Source organism: Jaculus jaculus, chromosome 7 (assembly GCF_020740685.1).
Source record: "Jaculus jaculus isolate mJacJac1 chromosome 7, mJacJac1.mat.Y.cur, whole genome shotgun sequence".
In the NCBI taxonomy this organism is placed as follows: Eukaryota; Metazoa; Chordata; class Mammalia; order Rodentia; family Dipodidae; genus Jaculus; species Jaculus jaculus.
Window position 1 is genome coordinate 155,211,234 of NC_059108.1, and position 24,849 is coordinate 155,236,082.

General features: G+C 39.9%; 1 protein-coding gene and 1 non-coding gene across 5 annotated transcripts in view; one reads left to right on the forward strand and one right to left on the reverse strand.

Moving 5' to 3' along the window:
• Ppp4r4 (protein phosphatase 4 regulatory subunit 4) overlaps positions 1-24,849 on the reverse strand; it is a 101,504-nt gene that overhangs the window by 25,351 nt on the left and 51,304 nt on the right. For 2 of the 4 annotated variants that reach the window (XM_045154888.1, XM_004665620.2), the window contains exons 4-13: positions 16,805-16,952; positions 15,810-15,883; positions 13,184-13,290; positions 12,289-12,396; positions 7,749-7,870; positions 4,799-4,921; positions 4,043-4,212; positions 3,607-3,726; positions 1,380-1,457; positions 190-273 (exon numbers count right to left, since the gene is read on the reverse strand). In XM_045154888.1, the coding sequence (XP_045010823.1) occupies positions 190-273; positions 1,380-1,457; positions 3,607-3,726; positions 4,043-4,212; positions 4,799-4,921; positions 7,749-7,870; positions 12,289-12,396; positions 13,184-13,290; positions 15,810-15,883; positions 16,805-16,952 (1,134 nt within the window). Of the gene's footprint in view, positions 1-189; positions 274-1,379; positions 1,458-3,606; positions 3,727-4,042; positions 4,213-4,798; positions 4,922-7,748; positions 7,871-12,288; positions 12,397-13,183; positions 13,291-15,809; positions 15,884-16,804; positions 16,953-19,734; positions 20,081-20,197; positions 20,301-24,849 lie in introns of those variants that run through there. The other 2 variants (XM_045154887.1, XM_045154889.1) reach the window with 2 other exon arrangements.
• Positions 5,171-5,273, forward strand: LOC123462527. The gene has a single exon (XR_006638340.1). It is a non-coding gene; the product is annotated as a U6 spliceosomal RNA (small nuclear RNA).

Here is a 24,849-nt window from a genome sequence, read left to right on the forward strand (position 1 = left end):
AGAAAGTAAACCTGCCATTCTTTCTCTGTCTATAGCATAAGACTAGGTCCTGCTGAAGAACAGCAGACTGGACACTCACCATCCCAAGGATAAATGTCCCCACACATTCTTTCACTGATTCCTGATAACCTCCATCAGAGGAGGGCAATAGTTATGAAGTTCAAAACTTGTCTGACAGGTGAGATTTACCTTATTTTCTTGAACACTGCTTTCTCCACCAGTAGCCATAAGTTCCAAGATTTCTGGAAGATGATCTATAAGAGCATCTAGTACCTTGGAATAGAGATGTTGATTACTTTCCTAGGACTAATGGTGTTTTCCTAGAATAGTTAACTCCACCCGTAAATTTCTACACAGAAATGGTATTCTTGAATAAATAGCATATTCTTTTTTTTTTTTTTTTTTTTTTTTTGAGGTAGGGTCTCACTCTAGCCCAGGCTGACCTGGAATTCATTATGTAGTCTCAGGGTGGCCTCGAACTCATGGTGATCCTCCTACCTCTGCCTCCCAAGTGCTGGGATTAAAGGCGTGCGCCACCACGCCTGGCAATAGCATATTCTTGATTGACAAAAAGTCTAAGAAAGATTTTGTCTTGATTCTATTTTTGGAGGGGGAATATATCACTTCATAGCTCTGGCTGGCCTAGAACTCACTATGTAGACCAGGCCAGCCTCAGACTGGTATCTGCTTGCCCTTGCTTCACAAGTGCTGGTTTATAGATGTGAGTCACCATGCCCGACTTCCATTGACTTCTGAAAGAACTGAGTATGCCTTCTCCTGATACTACTCCATCAGTCCAAGAGACAGACTCTTCTACCCAGGTAACATGCTCAAAATTGTCTTCCCACTTTGGAACGGGGTCCACATCAGTGATCCCCTCAGGGTTCTCTCAATGCTGAGGAGCTGAGCCCAGCCTGGGTGGGCTGGTAGTCATTTAGGTGACCAGGATGTGTTAAACACAGCACCAAAATAAAGCACTTCAAAATCTTCACAAGTTTATATTAGAAAGTAAAATACTTCCAAAATCTAAAATGTTGTAGGATTACAAGTGTGTACTGTTTACACAGAAAAATAAGAGAAGCAATACTAGCAGTGGTTGGAATTAAAGGTACTCTTTTGTCTACCTGTTGCCATTCTCTAAATTTTCTTTAATAAACAAATAGACATTTCCATTTTAAAGTTGAATGTATTTTAAGTCCTAGTCTTTTTAAAAGATCTCTCAGTTTCCACTCTATGACATAGCAGTATATTGATTTCAGGTTTAAGGCCAATTAGCTGAAAGAATCCATACTATTCTCCAGAAGCAGGAGGAAAGGGCATTGGTATATTTTGGTTTAACATAAAAGACGTAAAAACCAAAGAGTAAGAACTTATATTACCTCCAGCGATTCATCTTGTAATAATGTTATTAGTTCTTTGTGTATTAAATATACTCCAGAATTCAGAAGTTTAGACACCTAAAATATAGCAATAAAGTCTCTCAGATTTGAGACTACTTAATGTTAAAATAATTTTTGAAAAGCTATGTCTTAAGATATTTTATCTAAAATAAAAGTAAACTACAACACAAATATAAATTTAGGTTTTTAGAAAATTTAGCTGCATAGATAATCAGCTCTTTCAATGTCCATCCTAACATGTGTGTGCATGGACAGAGCAGGGTGGGATGTGCACGTGCTGGTGGGACAATAACCAGAGTCAGAACTTCAGTCACAGGCAATGAGCTGGCAGGCAGGCGCCTCTATTAACACTTTAGTCTTGGAGCAGCACAGGCTCTGAGTATTACTCCTACTCAGCACTTCCCAGAGCAAGAGCTTCTAGTAAAGGCAAATAGTGATCACAGGGGGAGTGACAGATCCCAAGGGGGCAAAAGAGACTTTAGTCAGCATGGGAGGACTTAGATGATTCTAGAACAACCCATCTCAGAGATTCTTTTTTTCTCGTTTTAACAAAGTTAGAGTCCATAATGGTGGAGTCCCAATTTCTAACTTCACTTTGAAAAGGGTGGGGGTAAAAACACTAAACTAGGCTCCAGTGAAGTTTTATTTAGGAAAAAAAATGGTTCCTTGATAAAGAAAATGCTTTCAAATCCTTTGCTTTGGGTTGTTTTTGAGTTAGAAGTATTTCCCAAATAACATATTTTTTTCTGAAAAACAATCAAGTCAGAAGATAACAAAGCAATTATGAGAACCTGCATGAACATGATACTAGAAAAATTTAAATGCATTGATGGATTTTCATTATTTAAAAGGGAAATAAAATGGGCCCTTCATTTTAGAGAACTGAACATCATTCTTACCCTACAAACATGGTGTGACTACCAGAATATGCAAACAAGCCACAGAGAAAACAGGTAGCTAGACAATCTCCAAACCGATTTCTCACACCGGTACTGCTTTATGTGTGTGTACATTACAATGTGTCTATTTATATGGTGCTTCACATGTCTATTACAAAATATAAATAAAAATTAAATATTAAATGGAGACAAAAGTCAACCTAAATAGTAAGTGTAGTGTTGTAAGGATATTTACTGCATTCTCAAATTTTAGTCTTATGCACTGTGGAGAGCGCATGCACATGATAACCTACCTGCATGAATGTGTATCTTGGAAGCTCCACTGGGCAATGCCTTCGGCCTAGTTCTATCTTTCCAAAAGTAAGTTTATATAGGTAGATTTACAAAGATGATGTAGCTGTGTAACAGTGGAATTACTTTAAATAAATTAACATTTGAGGGGACTATTTCCTAAACTTAGTACAATGAACATATTTCATCCATTCAGAAATGTGTTATTTGAAAGAATTAAAGAATGTCACTCAATAGCCAAAACACCTTAAGACTATCAGCTATTCTAATTGTGCTTTGACATAGGAACATAATACAAAAAGATGAAAGCTTCCCACTGACAAGAAGAATTTATTATCACTGACAAGGAAAGGAAATGTTTTATTTTACCATTTAGAAAAAAATGTTTTGACAGTTTTAAAATTGACAAGTATAGCTTACATATGGATTTCTTAAAGTTAACATATGTGCTTTTACTGACATCATCTAAGAAACAGGTCCAAAATTTCAACTTTGGTGGCTAAAAGTTAATTACATTCATCAAAAAATCTAAATTCACTTTGCATATAATTTATGCAAAGTTCCAAATGCTGAACCTAAAATTCATGCTTATAAAACTATTAATGTGCCATAAAAACAATAAATGAAAGTAATTTGTTTCTCAGTTTTCCATTTGTTCTAATGTACCTAAGCTAAAGTGCAAGGTATAACTATTATAAAGCATAAAAAATTGATTTTTGTTGCCATATCTATCACAATACCTGGCTTAAATTAAGCATTTAGCTTAGATATACCAAATAAGTAGGTAAACAAATGAATAAATGGGTAGAATGTATTTATGTAAATGAAGTCTATAAACACACTAGAAAGAGAAGAGAATTGTGGGGAATTAAATTAGACTTGGAACTATAACATGAGATATAAGGAGTCTTTTATAGCTTATAACAAATCTGTAAGCAGAGTCTATACAGTATCAGAGAGCACCCAGCACACAGAGCTCACAACCAATGCACACCACAGCGATTCTTCAGACTTACTTCATAAAAGCAAATAGCAATAGTGTATCTGACTGGTACTTCAGGGTCATGACAAAGGCAGAAGAAGGTAGAATAGAGTTCCATGTGGAAGTTTTTAGGATCAACAAAAACAACCATGGCCTGGTGGAGGTGGAAGGGAGATGGATGAGAAGGAGAAAGAAACATGCATCAATACCTAATATTGCAATCATTTTGCTTATAATGAAATCATATCCTCTCAATCATATTTAATCAGAAGTCATATTAGAAGCAGAATTCTTCTGACACAGAGAGAAACATAAAGGCCATAAGCATTTGCTCAGAACCTTCTCTAGGAGACATAATACCTTCAAGCAGCAGAAGTCAAAGGTGGCAGACAGTATTTTAAACATTTGGTATTCATATATTTTAGTATTATAATCAAAATGCTCAGCAAATATAAATAAGTGTTTCTTACTGGAAAGTTATAGGCACAGTTCTTTCGTACTGAAGTGTATTTCTTCTCCTGCTCTAGGATTGGTGGTGGGATCTGGTTCTCATTGTGTCCATTTTCTTGTTGCAAACCCAATGTACAAAGTTTCTTATAAAACTCCAAAAATCTCAAATGTTGATCTGGAGTAAAAATTCCTAAAACAAATGTAAAACCTGTATTGAACATTCCAATTTAAACAGAAAATTTCCAAAGAAAATCAAAAGCACAATAGAGGTATGTTTGAGGGCAAATATTTAAATGATTGTTCACATATAGAAGCAAGGAGGAGACAGCGACAGTGAAGTCTAAGAGGTCATACATCCTGTTGCATCTTATGTTCATTTAATTTCAAAATTATATACTATGGGATGCAGGATTATGTCTGAATTACTTCTGCAGCTTGAGGAAAACTAATGTTGGCTGAGCGTGGTGGTGCACACTTCTAGTCCCAACACTCAGGAGGCAAAAGTAGGAGGACTGCTATAAGTTCAAGGCCAGCCTGGGACTACTGTGTGCCGTGCGGGGAAGGTGGAGACAGGGGCACCACTAGAGTTCCCTGGTCCGTCATTCTAACCAGAAAAGTACTTCTAAGTATGCTCTAAATCAGGCATCAAAATCTAAGTTCTCATAATAGTTATTATGCTTGAGTAATATATTTTATAAGAGCTGGAGTTCAGTGGCCAAGGTAAAAGAAAAAGGAAAACAATTATCTAGTCTTGAAATTCATGGGATATAGCATACCATATAGTCCATGACACAGTTTTCCTAAATGGAAAGATAAAGAAATAAGAATTGATTCATCTGCTTTGAAAGATTTTTCACAAAATGATTTCACTAAGGGAAGTATAGTTTGACTTCTGTCATCTGAAAAACAAAAGAGAAACATACTTTAGACGAGGCGCCCACATGACACATGTGGAATGTAACACATGTACACAAATTCCTGAAGAAAGTCTCCTCACTAAACTGAGATAATAGAAAGCATCTGAAAACAGAGGAGGGAAGGTGAGAAGAGGAGTGAAATTATTAAGAAACTTTAATGACACACACAGGGAGTGTATCACAGGGAGCTAAACACAGGGCAGGGTCACTACAGTTCAAAAGCTAGCGTGCTCGCTTCCGCAGCAGATATGCCAACATTGGAACACTACAGAGAAGACTGGCATGGCCCCTGCGCAAGGATGACTGAGGTCCAGAAGAGTTCCAGCTCTGTTAACGTAAGGAGAAAGTGACAGGCTTGGGAACCGCCTTCTTCTCCATCACATCCATCTCACACCACACGCACCCTTGTCATACTTATTATTATTTCATTATTACAAGTAACCAGTGCAGTTACCCACTTTCACTCCTTAGATGGCTCTTTAAAAGCTGACCAAGTCTTTTGAGTACATGTACTTATGTCATAAATTTCTGGTATATTAACAGTATTTACTTCTAAATACTCTCCAAATTTCTCAGTTTGATTAAGCTTTAAGAAATGAGGGTTAGGGGAATGCCAATACTAAGAAAAATGCTAGAATAGGTGTGAATGTTATTATTACTGTTACTGTCATCATCATAATTCAACATTGACTGTCTTAGAGAGAAATAGAAAGTTGAATAATAAATGGTGTTAGAACTTGAGAAACAAACTAGCAAAGAAATCAAACACAAAACAATGTGATCACCATTTTGCAAGCTGATATGTAGCAGGTGTCTGAAAGCAGCATTTGTAAATCGCCTAGGCTTTGCAGGCTATTTTCCCCAACAACTCAGCTTTGTCACTACAGCATCAAAAGAGGCCTTACAAGTAAATAAGTATGACTGCCCTGAGAAACGTAAAAAACCTGGCAAGCCAGGGTGAGCCTCTGGGTAGTAATCTGCCAAACTGAAAAGATGGACAAGGAGAAAATGTACTTGAGCTAGGTACTATGAGAAGCTGTGTAGGAGAAAAACAGAGGAAGGAGAACATCTGGAAAAGGAAGAGAATATGAGGAAAGCTAGAGACATGATGGGGCCTGAAAACTGCAAGTGAGATTAGAGATTAGAACCAACATGGGAGAAGTGGGAATAAACAGAAGGAAATAAAATCATGCCCATGTTAACAGAGGCTGAGCCAGTGCAGGGGAAATCATCAAAGATAATGCTATGGTTTACACTGTGGATGGAGCACCCCATTAGCAGGGACAAAAGGACTCATTAATCATGTGCTGTGTGTGGATGACCTATGACTGTTCTGCAACACGTCACAGAAGTATCATGTACACTGCAATCATCTTTCAGAGCCCCACGCAATTCAAAAATATGTTCATAATCCTGTTGAATGGAAACCTACAGTCACACAATTGATTTTCACACCAGACTCCTGACCTTTACCTCTACACGTTTCACCCTGGCAAAATGGCCAGCAAGGACTGATAAAACTAGCTGTCCACTGAGGTAAAGGGTATAGGTGTAGACTCAGTAGAGCAGCAAGCAATCGTTATGTATAACACTAAGAAATACCTACTTACATATTCCCACTCAATTACACAGCACAAATTTCTCCTCCCATGGCCAGGAAAGTATGGCATTAAAATATTATGATGGGGTTGAGGAAATGGCTCAGCAGTGAAAGACACTTGCTTGCAAGGCCTGCTGACCCAGGGTTTAATTCCCCAGTACCCACGTAAAGCCCAATGTACAAAGTGGCACATGCATCTGGAGTTCATTTGCAGTGGCAAGAGGATCTGATGTGGCCACTCATTCATTCTCTCTCTCCTTGTAAAATAAATAAATATTTTAAAAAATATTACCATGAAGAAACTCATTTAGACATGTTATAGATAGGATCTATCTGAACACCAATTAGTTGAAGTTCAAGTCTACTTCCCAAGAGAAATTCTTAGCCCTCTGCACAGATCAGCTAGATTTTGAGAACATAAATGAGATGTGTGAACTGTGGAGCTGCACTGGCTCTGTGAGGTCAGAGTAGATGCACAGGAGACATCAGAAGTGAGAAGTGTGAACTGTGGAGCTGCACTGACTCTGTGAGGTCAGAGTAGATGATGCACAGGAGACATCAGAAATGAGAAGTGTGAACTGTGAGGTAGAACTGATGCTGTGAGGTCATAGTAGATGCACAGGAGACATCAGAAGTGAGAAGTGTGAACTGTGGAGCTGCACTAATTCCGTGAGGTCAGAGTAGATGATGCACAGGAGACATCAGAAATGAGAAGTGTGAACTGTGAGGTAAAACTGATGCTGTGAGGTCATAGTAGATGCACAGGAGACATCAGAAGTGAGAAGTGTCAACTGTGGGGTGGCACCAATGTCACAGAAGACATCAGAAGAGAAAAGGTCATAAAAGAGAAAAATGCTTAGCATCATCATTGAGCTTAGCAAAACATTTTTCTGGGCTGGAGAGAAGGCTTAGCAGTTAAGGCATTTGCCTGCAAAGCCAAAGTACCGGGTTCGAATCCCCAGGACCCACATAAGTCAGATGCACAAGGTGGTGCATGCCCATTCTCTCTCTCTTTCTCTCTCTCCCTCTCTCTCTCTCCCTCGCTCTTTTCCTCCCTCTCCCTCTCTCCCTCCCTCTTTATCTCTCTCCCTCTCTGTCAAATAAATAAAATAAAATTTTTTAAAAGAACCTGTCAACTGTCATTGCTTATGAGTGATCCAAACATATGAAACATACTCTGAAGTGAAGGAATACCACATGAAGATTTACCTGCGTCAAACATGGCAAGCAGATTTACCAGGGTTTCGAAAGCTGCGAGCCGCACACTGGTGCTCTCATCCCTGGAGAGTTCTATGAGTTCTGGGAGCACCACACTTTTTGTAAGTTCTGCCCTGCACAAAAGCAATAGGAGAACACAGATCAGCTCAACAATGTGCAGCAGGATCTTACTAAGAACAAGACACTAACAAGGTGGCATAGAAAATACGAAAACTCTAAAAAATCCCATGTGGACAGCAAAGCAGACACAAGGGAGGAAATACTATGAGTGGGGATGGGAAGATGACATAATGGCTAAAGGCCCTGGCCTGCAAAACCTGCCAGGCCAGGCTCAGGTCCCCAGCACCCGCATAAAGTCAGACATTTGCTTTCTATGCCATGAGACCCTGTAGCATTCATGCACATGTGTACGCATGCACCCACACATATGCATTAGAAAATAAGTAAATAGAAATACTATGAGTAACTTCATAATGGTGATTAAATCAGATCCACATTATCCAAAAAAAATATCGTGAGCCAGGAGTGGTGGCACACACCTTTAATCCCAGCACTCGGGAGGCAAAGGTAGGAGGATCACCATGAGTTCAAGGCCACCATGAGACTACACAGTGAATTCCAGGTCAGCCTGAGCTAGAATGAGACCCTACCTCAAAAAAACAAACATATATATTGGGACCTATAGAGGGTGTTAATGACTAGGAGTTCAGAAAAAGCTTTTCATTTTACATTTTAAGTAACTTCAGGAAATAATTTGGCTAACTAAATAGAAAAACTTAGTAGTAATTATAGAGACCCAAGTCAAATCTTTTGATTTAGACCTTAGGGCAGACATTATTTAACCATTCACCCAATGATTAATTTCTATGTGGAAGAATGACACTCAACACTGAATGTTTCACCTAACAGAATAAAACATGATATCTACAATACAATCACAAGGAATGAGTATTCAGCAGTCTCTTTCCACTTACTCCTTGTAAAATATCATTACAAGGGCACATTTTGATAAAGAAAGCCTTGAGGCATGGCCAGATGGCTTGGATACAAAGGTAAAATAACATGAATTATAACTGACACATGTTGCCAACAAAGTTCAAGAGTGCCAGTGACAGATCACTCCTTCCCTTTCCTTGTGCCCTTTGTGCCCTCCTCTGCGCTGCTGTGACTATCACGTCTCTGCTGTCTGTGAACGCTTATGGTGAACATCACTCTCCATCCACATGACAAGTCACCCCCTCACCAAAACCCAACGTCCTATCTCGGAACCATTTTTCACATGTATCTTTTTCTGCTGAATTCTGTGAAGGCTTAACTCATATTCTACATCACTGGTACACTATAAATTTAGCCACTGGTTAGCCACTGGTTTCACTATGCATTTGATTTTTTCTATCTGTCTTTAATTGTTATAGCATATGTGTATGTGTGTATGCATGTGCACGCATGTTCATGCTGTGTGAGTGGAAGCGCACTTGCCACAGCACATGTACAGAGGTCAGAGGACATCTTTTGGGGTCGGTCCTAACCATCCACCTCGTTTGAGGCAGGGTCTCTTGTTCATTTCTCAGTTAACCAGCGAGCTAGCCAGTCAGCGTCTCACAGATCTCTTGCCTCTAACCCCATCTCAGCCTAGGCGCGCTGAGAGTGTAGACGTGTAGACATGTCCACAGCACCTGCGTTCACGTGGTGCTGGGGATCCGCACTAAGGTCCTCATACTTGTACAGCAAGCACTTACTTCACTGAGCCAGCCCCCCAGTCTCTATTCTACTTTTTTTTTAAGTATTTTATTTATTTATTTCACACAAAGAGAGAGAGGAAGAGGCAGAGAGAAAGACAGAATGGGCATCCCACGACTGCCAGCCACTGCAAACGAACTCCAGATACATGCACCATCTTGTACATCTGGCTTATGTGGGTCCTCAGGAATCAAACCAGGGTCCTTAGTCTTCACAGGCAAATGCCTTAACCACTAAGCCATTTCCCCAATCCCTCTATTCTACTTTTAACGTGATAAATATTTCTTAGTTTTAACTTGATCTAAGTGTTTCTTCACACAGCCTTTTCATCTCAGTATGTATTATCATCAAATTTTCAATCTCACTTTACAGCAGGGAAATGCAAGGAATTTTTTGATAGGAGGTAAATTATCAATTATCTCTCTTTATTAGAGCAACGTTCTTCCTGCATTGGCAGGGGGTGGACACTTTAAGAAGGGGAGCATAGTGGGCGGTTTGCCAGTCATTGGTGATAGGCCTTAAAGGAGAGCAACAGCCCCGTCCTCCTGCTCCTGCTCCCCAGCCAAGATGTGAAAGCTCCGCCCACTACAAGCTCCCACCATGCTACAATACACCTGCCTGCTGTGCCAGGGGCCCACGTGGAACAGGGCCAACCGCTGCAGACTAAAGCCCCCAAATGTGGAGCCAAGATAACTGTGCCTAAATGGTTGTCCCAGGTATTTGCTACAGTACTGGAAAGCTGACTAACACAAATAGCACTAAGAGTGGCGTTTTAGGGCTGGAGACATGGCTTCATGGGTAAGGCACCTGCCAGCAAAGCCAAAAGACCCAGATTCAAATATCCACTTCCCACATAAGCCAGATGCACATGGTGGTACACATGTCCAGAGTTCATTTGCAGTGGCTAGAGGCCCTGGCACACCCATTTTCATTATCTGCCTGCTTGTCTCTCTCATAAATATTTTTTAAAGAGTGATTATTAACTAGGATGACATGATTATGTTCCTAAGGAGACAAAATAACTCAGTGCTAAACGTGTGAATAATCAAGGACATTAGTTTATTTTATTTATTTATTCAAGAGGAAGAGAGTGGGTGGTGGGCACCAGGGCCTTCAGCCACTACAAACGAATTCCAGATGCATGTGCCCCCTTGTGCATCTAGCTTACATGGGTCCTAGAGAATCGAACCAGGATCCTTTGGCTTTGCAGGCCGACACCTTAACCATTAAGCCATATCTCTAGCCCCAACATTAGCTTCTTAAGTGGATTCTAACATAACAAAGGTTAGGTATCTTTCTAGCTTTACTTTTATAAATTAATCCTTATGGAGGAATCCTAAATTAATTTCTAGAAGACTAATTTGAATATACTTGATCATCTCATTTTTTTATTGTAACATTATTGTAAATTTCAGATAATCAAAATAACAAGTGTATATTCTGTAGCTCTTTTTTTTGCAGCACTAGGGATTAAACCCAGGGTCTCACACATGCTGGGCAGGAGCCCCACTCCTGAGCTAGCTCCCCAGTGTCATATTCTGCGTTTTGATAAAGTGAAGAAGCATTTAGTCCTAACAGGCACTGATTCTGACTCATAAGCACAGATCTGGGCAGAAGGATTAATCATGGCCCACAGTCACCTAGATTTAGATCTATCAGGAAGGTGATTCTGAGATCCAAACAAGAGGATGGATTACTCAGTTAACTTTTGAACTTCGAAGACTGACATCCTTACAAGCAAAACTAGATGCAGGACAGCGGACAGCACTATTCCTTGAGCCTGTTAGTGACATCTTAAAGTTTTCCAAAGCCTCAGTACCAGCTCATGTGTTGAAAACATTATAATGGTATGAAGGGCCACAAGCTCTCTGCACCTGTTTGTGAAAGAACCAGATGAAGTCAGTGCAGCTTCTAGTACAAGTAAGAGGCTCTAAGGTTTTTATACACATGCTAGAATCCTTAGAAGAAAAACCTCTGCCCAGGATACTTTTTTGGTAAGATTTTCTTTAATAAAATTCTTATAGCTTGACATGGGATCTAGTTTGAAGAAGAGGACAGACTGATTGCCCTATGCCTTTTCCTGAGCTCCATGCACCCAAAGGACACAAGACACCACAAACCCAGAAGTACCCAAAATCTGGAGTTACAGACGGACATAGCAAGGCTTCAATGACAGCAAAGTCACCTGAAATCACTCAAAATCATAGCCAGGAAATCGTCAGCCAAAAGAAATATTCAACTGTATTCCAGACATGGTTTATACTGAGACAATTTCCTTTCAAGGATCTCAGTGTTTGGAATAATAACTAAATAACTAAGATGAGCAAGAAAGAAATTAACACCAACTGAATACCTACTACCATGCTAAACATATCATCCTTTACCTCTTTTAATGTAGACACAGAGATGTATTTGCCATGATCATTTGAAGAAATCTGTACAGTGATCAACAACAGCCTTTCATGGTATTTATGGGCAGGATTTGCTTGTCTGAAAACCCAGTAATAAGACTAAATGGCATAAGAAATTTAAAATATAGGTTTGAGAGATAGCTTACCAGTTAAGGTGTTTACCAGCAAAGCCAAAGGACCTTCCCTAGTTCAATTCCCGGGTAACCAAGTAAAGCCAGATGCACAAGGTGGCACATGCATCTGGAGTTCATCTGCAATAGCTAGAAAGCCTGGCATGCCCATTCTCTCTCCCTCCCTCCCTCCCTCTCTCTCCCTCTCTTTCTCTCTCTCAATAAATAAATATTTTAAAAATTAAAAAAAGAAATTGTAAGTGCACTTACCCAATGCCCTGAGCTATATTTTCTAGCTGCCGACACATACAGGATCTAACTTCATACTCTACATCTTGACAGAGTGATTTTACTAGAGGAAGTATTTCTCTCTTGATACTGAGGAAGAAATGTGCAAATGGGTCAATGTTTTAGACGAATACTTTCAAACAATTATCAAAATCTTAAATTAATTTAGTGACCTCATGCTTTAACCAACATAAGGCTTTATAACTTATAATGTATTTTCCGTGTGTGTGTGTGTGTGTGTGTGTGTGTGTGTGTGTGTGTGTATACATATATATATATAAACACATATCCAGATTTGCAAAGACTAGTAGTTAACTTTGGATTGGCAGTTAAACGACCCTAGCTAAGACAAAAGACTATAGAGATGAAATGTCTGATTCTGGCAACAATCAACCAAAATACTAAACTCCTGTGATAATTATACAATACCTCTTTGTTTCCATTAGTTATCTATCATAGAGAGTAGCACATGCATTTTAAGCATGCTCCACAATGAATTATTCCAAATATAAAACCCTATCAATAATATAAGAAAGTAGAAATTGTATCTTTATGTCATACTTACCAGTTGTGAAAGTCCCAAGAAAATGTTACTATGTACTCAAAAATAAACGAGGTGTGAGATGAGGAAGACCAAGATGAGAGTCTAAAAAAATATCTGAACTTTACTGATTTTGAAAACTGATACACTTAAGAAGAAATGTTTCCACAAAACAGACTTCTGCCTGAGAATTCTATATAAAGAAAGTAACTAATCAACTAAGCTTATATGTGGTGTGGGATATCAGGTACCAAACCATTGTTAATATTGCAATTATACATTTTAAATCTACTCAATCTAGTAACAGACAAAAATATATACAATACATATACTCACCTATGGGCATCAAATTTGTTGGTTAATTTTCCTAAAATTTTACAATTAACTAAGCGAGACTGGACAGTTTGGGAAAGTTGTGCCTTGGAAACAAGTGGATTCAAAATCTAAAAGGAAATGATTCAGAGAACAAATTTACTAAAATTTACACATTCTTGCCACTAATGACAGCTATTTTCTTCAAAGAACATTTTAATGTTCTAAAATGTTTTTAAAGAACATGAGTTACAGTTTGAGGTACATGGTTACTCATAACCTGGATCATTTTCCTTCTCTTCTGGGCTAAGGGAAAGATAACAAATTGTGCAATTAAAAGCAATTAGGAACAAAACATGCAAGTAATGTTCACGGTGAATTCTGCAAGATTCTGAATACATATAATTTTGAAATATACATTTAACAGAGAAAAGAAAATTAATTATAGACTCTGAAATTTATATTCATTCTATATAAACTCAATATATATGTATCCTAATAGCACAGCATACGAATTCTATTTAAGTAATTCTGTTATTTGAACACAACAGCCCCCACTGGGTACCATATTACACGTATACTAGACATCCAAAATGTCAAGTGTATGACAGACTGCCAAGAACTCTAAATCCCAGTCTCTTAGTAGCAGCTCTTTAATATGTCCATGTGACATGTTATTTCCCATCTCCAGGTCTCTCCTCCAGTTAACATGAAACTGGGACCAGCTCTACTAAGAGCTCTCTCTCCATGCAAGAGACAACGGTTGCATCTCCCCTCAACAAAGTAGTCCAAAATTATTGAATGAAAAATGATAAATATAATTTGAAAGTGACAGATTTGAAATAAAATATATATCCAAAATCTTCACATGTCCTATAGTGAAACTCATTGCATACTATTGTTCAAAAAACATAAAAGAGCCAGGTGTGGTGGTGCACATAACAGCTCACAGGAGGCAGAGAGGTAGGAAAATCTGTGAGTTTGGGGCTACATAGTGACTACATAGTGAATTCTAGGTCAGCCTGGGCTAGAGTGAGACCCTACCCTGAAAAAATAAAAAAGATCTAAATGCACATCCTACTTCATGTCCAACACTTAAATATGTGTAACTTTCCAGATGCTTGCTGTTAGGTATAAAAACATTGTGTGTGTGTGTGTGTGTGTGTGTGTGTGTGTGTGTGTGTGTACGTACATGTGTACTCCATGGGCATGCAAGTGGAGGCTGGGGAAGAATGCTGTCCTCTCATGTCCTTCCACTTTATTTCCTTAGGACAGTCTCCCACCAAACCTGGACCTGTCATTTTGGGTCACTGACTGAGCAGCGAGTCCTCACAATGCTCCTCAGGCTGGGGTGCAGTGGCGCCGGCTGCCCCTGGCTTTGTCCCTGGGAGACTAGGGTCAACCCTTCGCTTGCATGGCAGGCACTTACCGCCCTGCTACTCCGCCACTCCGCCCACACAGACGCTCTCGTAACTGGCATTGTCAAAGAGTCATAAACTACACTAAGGTCAAAGACGCTTGACAAAATCACTACAGGACTTTTAATTAATAATTTTTTCAACCATAGCATATTTGAGAATATATAATGATATTGTTCAAAGAATGAAAAGTTACTTCATTAGAATAAATTTCCTTGTATTATTACTATTATCTTTTTCAAGAGGGATATGTAGAACAATGTTGTCAATTACAAGGCAAACAACAAACTGGGAATCATGTTTATAATAACATCTGAAAGTGTAACAAAATATTGACAGGTAAATGGCACATATTACAAGTGCTTAAAGGATAGGATCAGACAAGTCCAAAAGAAAAAACAGAACTAACATTGATATAACATATGAAAAAACAGTCACCTGGGTAATTTGAATTTTTCAGTTAAAATGCAACTGTTGCCTTTAGCCCATCAAATTAAACCAGAACACCATTTTTTGTTTTATTTTTATTTATTTATTTGAGAGTGACAGACAGAGAAAGAGGCATTTAGAGAGAGAGAGAGAGAGAGAATGGGCACACCAGGGCATCCAGCCACTACAAACGAACTTCAGACACATGCACCCCTTGTGCATCTGGCTAATGTGGGTCCTGGGGAATTGAGCCCCGAAGCGGGGTCCTTAGGCTTCACAGGCAAGCACTTAACTGCTAAGCCATCTCTCCAGCCCTGGAACACCATTTTTCACGCAGACCCAAGGACAGAGCACTTACATTACCAGTGAAGCGTTTAGAGGGTTTATGTCCCAGCAGCACAACTTTCCTGGGCCCTGCAGTTGGAGAAATTACCTGGAAAAAATGAAGCGCTCTACACACGTTCCTGGATGCCTTATTTTGATAGCAAAATTTAAAACTGAAAACAGCTATGTGTTTAACAAATTAACATAGCATTAGAAAATGACGGCAACTGAACAACAGCCCAAAGACTCCACATGACGGCCAAGGTGACCAGCAGCAATCACACATGAGAAAGACCTGGAAGGAAATAGACCAAAAACTTCCAAGTGGACAACTAGGAAGGGTTTTTCTTCCTTGACTTTCTGGAATGTATTACTTAAATTTCCTACTTTTAGAATGAGAAGCTATTTTAATCCTTTTAGAATAAAAACATCGTTTGCCAAAATAACTTATGAGTATTTACAGAAAACGTTCGGCCTACCTCATGCCTTAGGGTCTCTCTTGGCAGCACCTCTACCGCAGACAGAAGGGTCTCCAGCCATGCATTGCTGACGCCTGATGGACACAAAAACATTTAAGTTCAATGTCTCCACTACAAGCACGGTTTCAACTCACCCATTAATAGTTGCATTCATGAGCAGGGCATGGTGTTGTATGACTTCAATCAAGAGGCTGAGGTAGGAGGATCACCCTGAGCTTGAGGCCAGCCTGGACCTACAGAGAAAGTATCAGGTCTACCTAGACTACAGTAAGACCCTGCCTCAAAAAAAAAATAGTTGTGATTGCCGGGCGTGGTGGCGCATGCCTTTAATCCCAGCACTCGGGAGGCAGAGGTAGGAGGATCGCCGTGAGTTCTAGGCCACCCTGAGACTACATAGTGAATTCCAGGTCAGCCTGAGCCAGAGTGAGACCCTGCCTCGAAAAACAAAAAAAAAAAAAAAATAGTTGTGATTGTATCTACTTACAAAGTAAGAATAATTATTTTACTACTACCCTAAAACATTTTTCTAGTTTTCATCTTTATCAACATTTAAAAATAATTTGACAATGATTGAGATGGGGAGGTAATATGATGGAGAATGGAATTTCAAAGGGGAAAGTGTGGGGGGGAGGGAGGGAATTACCATGGGATATTTTTTTATAATCATGGAAAATGCTAATAAAAATTTTTAAAAAAACAAAGAAAAATAAATAAATAAAATAAATGCTCTGGGTGAAAAAAATAATAATAATTTGAGAAAGACTCCTTTAATCTAAGGAATGCTACCTTATTGCGAGATAGTCCTATAAACATAAATTTAAAACATCTAAGGAAAGTATAAATCAAAAGATGAGGTAATGGGTCCTGAGCTTTTAAGGACACTGAATTCCTGAGATGGCTCTAAGCTACCCTTCAGGCCCACAAAATGCAAGCAGCACCATGGCCACTGACAAGACACCACAAGCAAGCAATAATTAGCCACGCTGGGCCCTGACCTATGTCCCTGTGCTCCAGGTGCAGGAGAATCACTTGCAGGAAGGAGTGGGCATAAGTGGAGACGGACACCGAATCCTCCTGCAGAATGTTCAAAAATGACACCGCAGCAGTCAACTGCATTTCCACACTCGCCACATGCAGGACTTCCTATGGGATAAGAAAGTTTGGTATTTATGAGTATGAAAAATCAGAAGGTATAATTTCTAAAAATCCAACATAGGGATATTCCACACATTTCTATATACAGTCTATATACAGGATACGTTCCTCTTATTACTTTAAGAAAGCTAAATTAATCTATTGCTAATGTTTAGCTCGTCAGACCTTAAATATCTTAAGAGTACATGGAATAAAGAACATTCTGTGGCTTTATGGAGTGAAAATAACCAAAAGTACACAAACCTTTAAACAAAAGAGTAAGTATTTTTGATGGATTTGAATTTTCACTTTGCCTTTGGCAATTGCAGGTGTCAATCTACCGTCACGCGCTCATATTCCCGTACTTCTGCTTCAAAATAAACTTTAGGAGCCGGGCGTGGGGGTGCATGCCTTTATTCCGGCACTTGGGAGGCAGAGGTGGGAGGATCGCTGTGAGTTCAAGGCCACCCTGAGACTACACAGTGAATTCCAGGTCAGCCTGAGCTAGAGTGAGACCCTACCTTGAAAAAAAAAAAACCTAAATAAATAAATAAATAAAAAGAAAATGCTTAATGTGTGACTGTAGTGTCCCCTTCATACAAGTGATAACAACATAACTGTGAAGTAAATAATTTAAAGGAGTGTTTTGAATATAACAAATTATATTCATACCATATCCATGCATTATTAAGTCAAAGAGTCACAAGGAAAACTGAGACTCATCAACTATAAAGGAGAGCCATACTTCTCTAAATGCCTGTTTTGAAGGTGCTAAGGCAACTCAGTGTTTCTGTTCAACTATGGGAACTTTCCATGCATGCTAGGTTTGTGACTAACAGAGCAGAGTTATAAGAACATCATGGCTCTTATGGTCAGTTTCATTCCCTGAGAAAACTAATCTTCCTGTAATTATTTCCTTATATAAAATGTGAGTCGTAGCACCATCTTCATACAAAATTGAAATCATCTAAATGGCTTTTATTTTTACAGCCTACAAACTTACTGTGCAAAATGAGCACTTAAAGAATGGCCATCCTGCATGCAGTATCTTTCTCTACAGTGCCCTTCAAAGCCCAGGAGGAATCACACACTGCCTGCACCTCCACTGATCTCTGCAAAGCCTGCTTTCCCTGCCGTCCTCCTCAGCTCAGTGGGTAGGGTTTGTCAACTGTGCCCTTCCAGCTGCTCAGTCCAAACCCTCAGGACCGTCCAGCTCCTCTTACCTCCTCCCTGGTCTCTATCGAAAGGATGTTATTTCGAAATAGATCTACAACCTGCCCGCTCGTTGCCTCTATCCCACCACTCTAGTCAAACCTCCCTCATCTCCAGACAAAATGATTCCAATAACTTTTATCTGGTCTCTGCTCCTGTCACGGCCCAACCCCCCCCCCCCAGTATCTATTCCTAGACAGTAGGTAAGGAGATTCTTTTAGGAATTTACCTAAGATTGTACCATTTTCTGCCCAAAATCCTATACTGGCTCTCCTTCTTATTGAAAGTCAAAGCCCTTTTAGCGACTTACAGGATCTGTTCCCAATCCTCCTTAACCCAGACTTCCACATGGTGAACTCTGACTATTTTCAATGAGCTTACTCTGTTGATCCTATTTCAAACTGTTTCCAAAGTAACTATTATTAACTCTACTATTAACAGGAATACACTTATGTGTGTGGAAGTCAGTTTTCCATGCCCTCACCAGCCCCTTGTCAGGCATATTCCACACCATCACCCAATGCCATGGTCTAGTCCCCCAACTAGAGCATGAGTTTCATGACCACAAGAGCTTTGATCTTGCCTCAATTCTAAGCACACAGAAGGTATGAAGGAGGAATGGCTGGACAACTAAATATCTCTTACCCTTTCACCTAAACTTTCTGCTCTTGGTGTTCTCTCCCTTCACACATTTTCCACATCTCCTAAAAGGTGGCTTCAAGAAATTTTGAGGTGAGTCCTAAAGATTAGGGATGAGTAAAATTAGACAGACGGTAAGGCAAAAATGGATCACACAGATACACATTCTCAATGCTCTTGCTATCATGTCCACAAAGACCTGTTTCTCCATGTTCTGCCCCAACACCTCCGTCGCCATGATATTCATCCTATACCTAGACTCCTTGCTGCATTTGGCACAATAGGACAGCTGCCAACCATCACCATCATGGGAGAGGTGACACGCCTATTCCACAGAAGGAGCCAACATCAGAGCAATGTGGTGATGTGCTACAGACCAAAGGAAGGCCAGCAAGTTAAAAGTTAACAATGCTACAACTTAACCCTTAGCTGCCAGAAGTCAATTCACTTCAAGCACTGCCTTCCTCCTCACTGATTTGCATGTCCATTCATCATTCAGACACGGCTTACACCTTACTCCTTCACTAGGTAGTGTGGGCCATTGGTCAGTAGCCTTTGCTGTGGCCAGTGCTTATGTGCTATGGTTAATGGCTGAAAGCCTATTGACTACTGGGTGACTGGTTTGGGGTTTTTGTTGTTGTTGTTGTTGCACTTTCAGCTTTTGTTTCACACACATACCAATGTAATTTTACCAGTTTCTTTTTTTTCAACCAACAGACAATTATGCATCTTAAGGGTCCTTATCTGAGAGAAGAGGAGAAGGAAGGTGAAGGCATAAAGCAACGGAAATAATCAGTCTCCGAAACCACCCTTCCCATCACCCTTGTTTTACTGTTTCCAGAAGAAACACTTGTTCCACACTAACAATTTGAGGTTTGGAGAACACTTAAAAGATCTGACATGGCCAGAATCCATCACATAGAGGTTTCAGGAGGCACAGCTTTTATTTAGAAACAGAAAGAGCTTTGCAAAAAAGTATTCAAGTCAAGTGTGGGGCCCACAGTGTAAATCCAGTCCACAAGTCTGAGACTGCTGCTTTGAGTTCCGAGAGCTGCATCCTGGCCCCTAAGGTCATTATGTCCTGGGTTTGCACATGGGCACACTGCATGCAAAGAGGAACGTGAGGAACTCTCCAGCTTCAGTCTTCTCATGAATGACTTAGTCTTCACTCCCGCAGCAACATTTGCCCCAACTATTTTGCATTTTTATTTTCGAAAAATCCTCAAGTCTTATCAGGATTTGGGTTTTTCTCTTGTTGTGCTGACTTCAACATCTGGAACTGTCCACTGTTAAGAAACCAGCACAGACTAAGAGATTTCATCACTGCTAAAATATACATATACACATATCAGTTGATTTCTGAACATTTTTCTGAAACATAATGTAACAAACTTGACACTTACCAGTAAGTGTCTCCTGCACAGAGTCACACCCTCGGGACAAGCACCTGTGAGGTCCATTCTCTCTGGATAAATAAGTGGGCGTCCTCATGGACCTTGGGAGACACTGAAAAGTAAATTCCTCCATTGCCTGAAGGCCAGTTACCACTCCTCTTACATACTACCACTTGGTGGGCAGCCCAACCCGAACTCCTCAAAAATTAAATGAGACATTTAATCATTAAGATAAAGGAACATTTCCAAATTTAAAGACCTACTCCAATTCAAGGAAGGAAGGTGTACTAGACTCTTCTTAACATGAATGGTGCAAGAAAACATTTTATAAAACAATGTAATACCTTCCTTGCTGAAAGAGATATGAAATGAACCCGCAGTGAATCCATTAAAAAGATTTTCTCCCCGGGCGTGGTGGTGTGCGCCTTTAATCCCAGCACTCAGGAGGCAGTGGTGGGAGGATCGCCGTGACTTCAATGCCTCCCTGAGACTACATAGTGAATTCCAGGTCAGCCTGAGCTAAAGTGAAACCCTACCTCGGGGAAAAAATATATATTTTTTCTGTTCAGCTGGGGAGCTGGCTCAGTCGCTGAAGTGCTTGCTGTGCCAGCATGACGCAGGTGTGGATCTCAGCACCACACAGAGTATGTGCTCGGGAGCCAGTGCTGGGGAGGCAGAGACAGGATGATTCCTAGGACCTACTAGCTAATCAGTCAATTCTAATTTGAAGGAGAGACCTATCTAAAAAATAAGGTGGAGAGTGGCTGAAGATACCTAACATTGACCTCTGGCTTTCACACATGTACATGCACCTAATACACATGTGCGCGTGCGCGTGCGCACACACACACACACACACACAAATTTTTTTCTTTACAATACAGCACAGAGAAGCATTACATAAACTATTGGTTTATTCCAAATGAGCAAATAGTTTGGATTTATACAGCCTGAAACTAATCTTACTGAATAAAACTGAAAAGCACATTGCATGCCTGATTTTTTAATAATAAGTATTTAAATATTAAAATATTGAAAAACTAGGAATGTCACAGCAGATATAAATAAATGTGGGAGTTTTCAGTAACTATTAGTAAAGATAGCTCTTTTCATTATAGAATTACAATACTTACAAGAGCCTTTAAAACTAAGCTCCCAGTGCACCATGAAATATGCCATCTCTAAGCTACATGGAACAGTTCACTGTGATGCTCATTATCTCCCTAGCCCTCAGTACACATTCTGCACCAAAGAAAGACAGAGTGGGGAGAGATTAACAGCACAAAGAATCAGGAGAGGGAAAATAAATCATAGGCAATAAAGCCAGAATAATGAAAGAATGTATCCTGTCCTTCTTTAATCTGCATTTTAGTGATTAAGCACAAAGTCCATGGTGATGTATACTAAAATTATCCAGAAGAACCTTTCCTTAGAGGAAATACCAACACCAAAGGTACATGACTGCTGGAGATGTGTGATGAAATGACCTGCCATGCGTAATCATGAGGTCATAAAGAAAACAAATTCCAAGATCCTGGTTTCAAAGCAGCTTCCAGCAGACTTTGCTAAGACTTTTTTACATATAATAAATTAGAATCAGGGGTAATTCTACAACTATGATTTAAACTAAAATGCTAAATAGCACTTTAAAACTGAAAATAAGGGCTGGAGGGATAGAGGTTAAGGCATTTGTCTGCAAAGCCCAAGGACCCAGGTTCAATTCCCCAGGACCCACATTAGCCAGATGCACAAGGGAGTGCACACGTCTGGAGTTCGTTTGCAGTGGCTGGAAATGCTGACACACTCATTCATTCTCTCTCTCTCTCTCCTCTCTCTCTCTCTCTCTGCAAAAAATAAAAATAAAAATAAAATACTTTTAAAACTGCAAATAACATATGTAATAAATCTAATTAGTGGATTTCTAATTATAACAACAATTTAATACAAAGGGTGGGACCAGGGAGGTAAGAAAGTAGAAAGCATGAGAAAGAACATTCCCAGCATGGAGAAGGAAAGACATGAAGTCAGAGAGAAGTGAGGCCAGGGAGGAGGCTCACTGGATAAAACACTTATTGTGCAGTGCTGAGTACCTGATCCTCACATCCCACATAAAAGCTGAAAACAGGCAAGGGACATCTGGAATCCCAGTGCAAAACTGAGAAGGGAGGCAGAGACAAAAGAATTTCCCAGAAGTTCATGAATGGAGTGGAGCAGCAGTGAACAAAAATGAAAGACTATCTCAAAACAAGGTGAAAAGCAAGGTCTTTACACGCAATGGCATGTGCACAAACACATGTGCATGAACACACACTAAATTAAAAAGGAGCCAGAGAGCTGGAGAGATGGCTTAGCTGTTAAGGTGCTTGCCTGCAAAGTCAAGGGAACCCAGATTTATTCCGCAGGACCCACATAAGCCAGATGCACAAGGTGATGATGCATGTGTCTTGAGTTTGTCTGCAGTAGCTAGAGACCCTAGCTTGCCTATTCTCTCTCTGTCTCTCGCTGTGTCTCTGTCTCTGTCTGTCTCTCTCTCTTTTTCTCTCTCAAATAAGTAAATAAATAAAACAATTTTAAAATAAAAAGGAGTCAGAGACATGTAGATCAATGGAACAGAATAGATCAAATATAAATCCATGTTGTTACAGCCATCTGATTTTTGACAAACATGCCAAAAATACTCACTGGAGAAAAAGAGAGCCCTTTTAACAAACGATGCTGGGAAAACTGGATGTCTGTGTGTATAAGAATGGAACTGGATCCTTCTCTCTCTCCATGCACAACTAATTCTAAATGGAACAACAACCTTAATGTCAGATATGAAACTCAAATTGCTAGAGGAAAACTTTTAACATATAGACACAGGCAAGGAGTTTCTGAATAGAACCGCAGTTGCTCAGGAAATAAGGTCACTATTCAACCAGTAGGATCTCATGGAATTATAAAAGTTTTGTAGAGCCAGCCATGGTAGTACACACCTTTAATCCCAGCACTCACGAGGCACAGGTAGGAGGACCACCGTGAGTTGGAGGCCACCCTGAGACTACAGAGTGAATTCCAGGTCAGCATGGGCTAGAATGAGACCCTACTTCAAAAGATAAAAAAAAGTTTTCATATAACAAAGAAAATTATTGAGAGAAGAAACAGACTACAGAATGGGAGAAAATAAGTTGCCAATTATACAGATGACAGATGATTAATATCTAGAATATACAAAGAACAGAAAAAAAATAAAATCAATAAGAAACCAAACAATCCAATCAAAAAAATGGGCTATGGAACTGAACAGAGGGTCTCAAAAGAAGAAATACAAATGGCCAATAAATATTTTTTTTAATGTTTAACATTTTTAGCCATCAGGGAAATGCAAATTAAAACTAGTCAGATTCTCTCTCACTCTGGTCATAATGGCTGGCATCAAGAAAACGAATAAAAGCCACACATCTTTAATCCCAGCACTTGAGAGGCAGAGGTAGGAAGATTGCCGTGGGTTTGAGGCCACCCTGAGTGAATTCCAGGTCAGCCTGAGCTACAGTGAGACCCTACCTCAGAAAACCAAATTAAATTAAATTAAATTAAATTTAAAAAGAAAAGAAAGAAAGAAAACAATTAACAGCAAATGCTGGCAAGGGTGTGAAGAAAGGGAACGCATACTCACTGTTGGGGGAGTGTAAACTGGTGGAGCCATTATGAAGATCAGTGTGTAGTGCTCTCAAACAGCTAAAAGTCTCCTACCATAAAACCTAGCTAAACCACTCCTGGACCTACATCCTAAGGACTCCAAACTTTACCATGAAACAGCCTGAATGTCCATCAACTAATGAATAGATAATGAAGATGTGATACAGTACACAATGAAGTGATATTCAGCTATAAAGATGAAATTCAAAGAAAAATGGGTGGATATGGAAAATATTTCACTAAGTGAGATAACTCAGGCTCGGAAAGACAAACACTGCACATTCTCCCTCACACATTCCTAGCTTCAGGTGTTTATATTTATACATAAGTTGGAGTTGGAGTCATTAGTATAGGCCGGGAAGCTACAGCGGGGCCATGAGAAGGGAAAGAGGAAGTCTTCAGAGGAGGGGATAGTACCAGTAGAGAGGAGGACTGCCAGGGGTGGGATGATTTAAGTGCGATCACTTACATTGGGAGGAAGGAGCGGAGGGAGTAGGAAGAGAGTTAATCAAAATTAGAGATGTTGGTGCAATGCTGGTGGTACAGCCGAGGGCATAGCTGTCTTCTAACATCAACAGTGTTATGAATAAACTATATGGAAACCAACTTCTTTGCTTGCTATATAATATACATGTTTTTTTAAAAAAAGAGAGAGTTTGGGCAGGAGTGTCGGTGGGTGGGTGGGGTTGGTATAAATCTGCACCCAGAAGCCATAGGGTTGTTTCAGGGTTATATCAACACCGGGATGGAATTCATTGCAGCGAGCTGTTGGTCAGGGAGGCCTCGGAGGCCCCCAGAACAACAGAGGCTATTACCAGTGCTCTTGAAGCATCAAAACTTAGATGGTAAGTCCCTGTTGCTGAAGACGCCACATGCTCCTTGCAGGAAACTGAGAAATCAACATAGAAGAGGGACTAGCTGGGAAGAAGAGGCTCACGAAAGGGGAAGGGAAGACAATGAGAGGAATGGCAGGAGGGGATTGT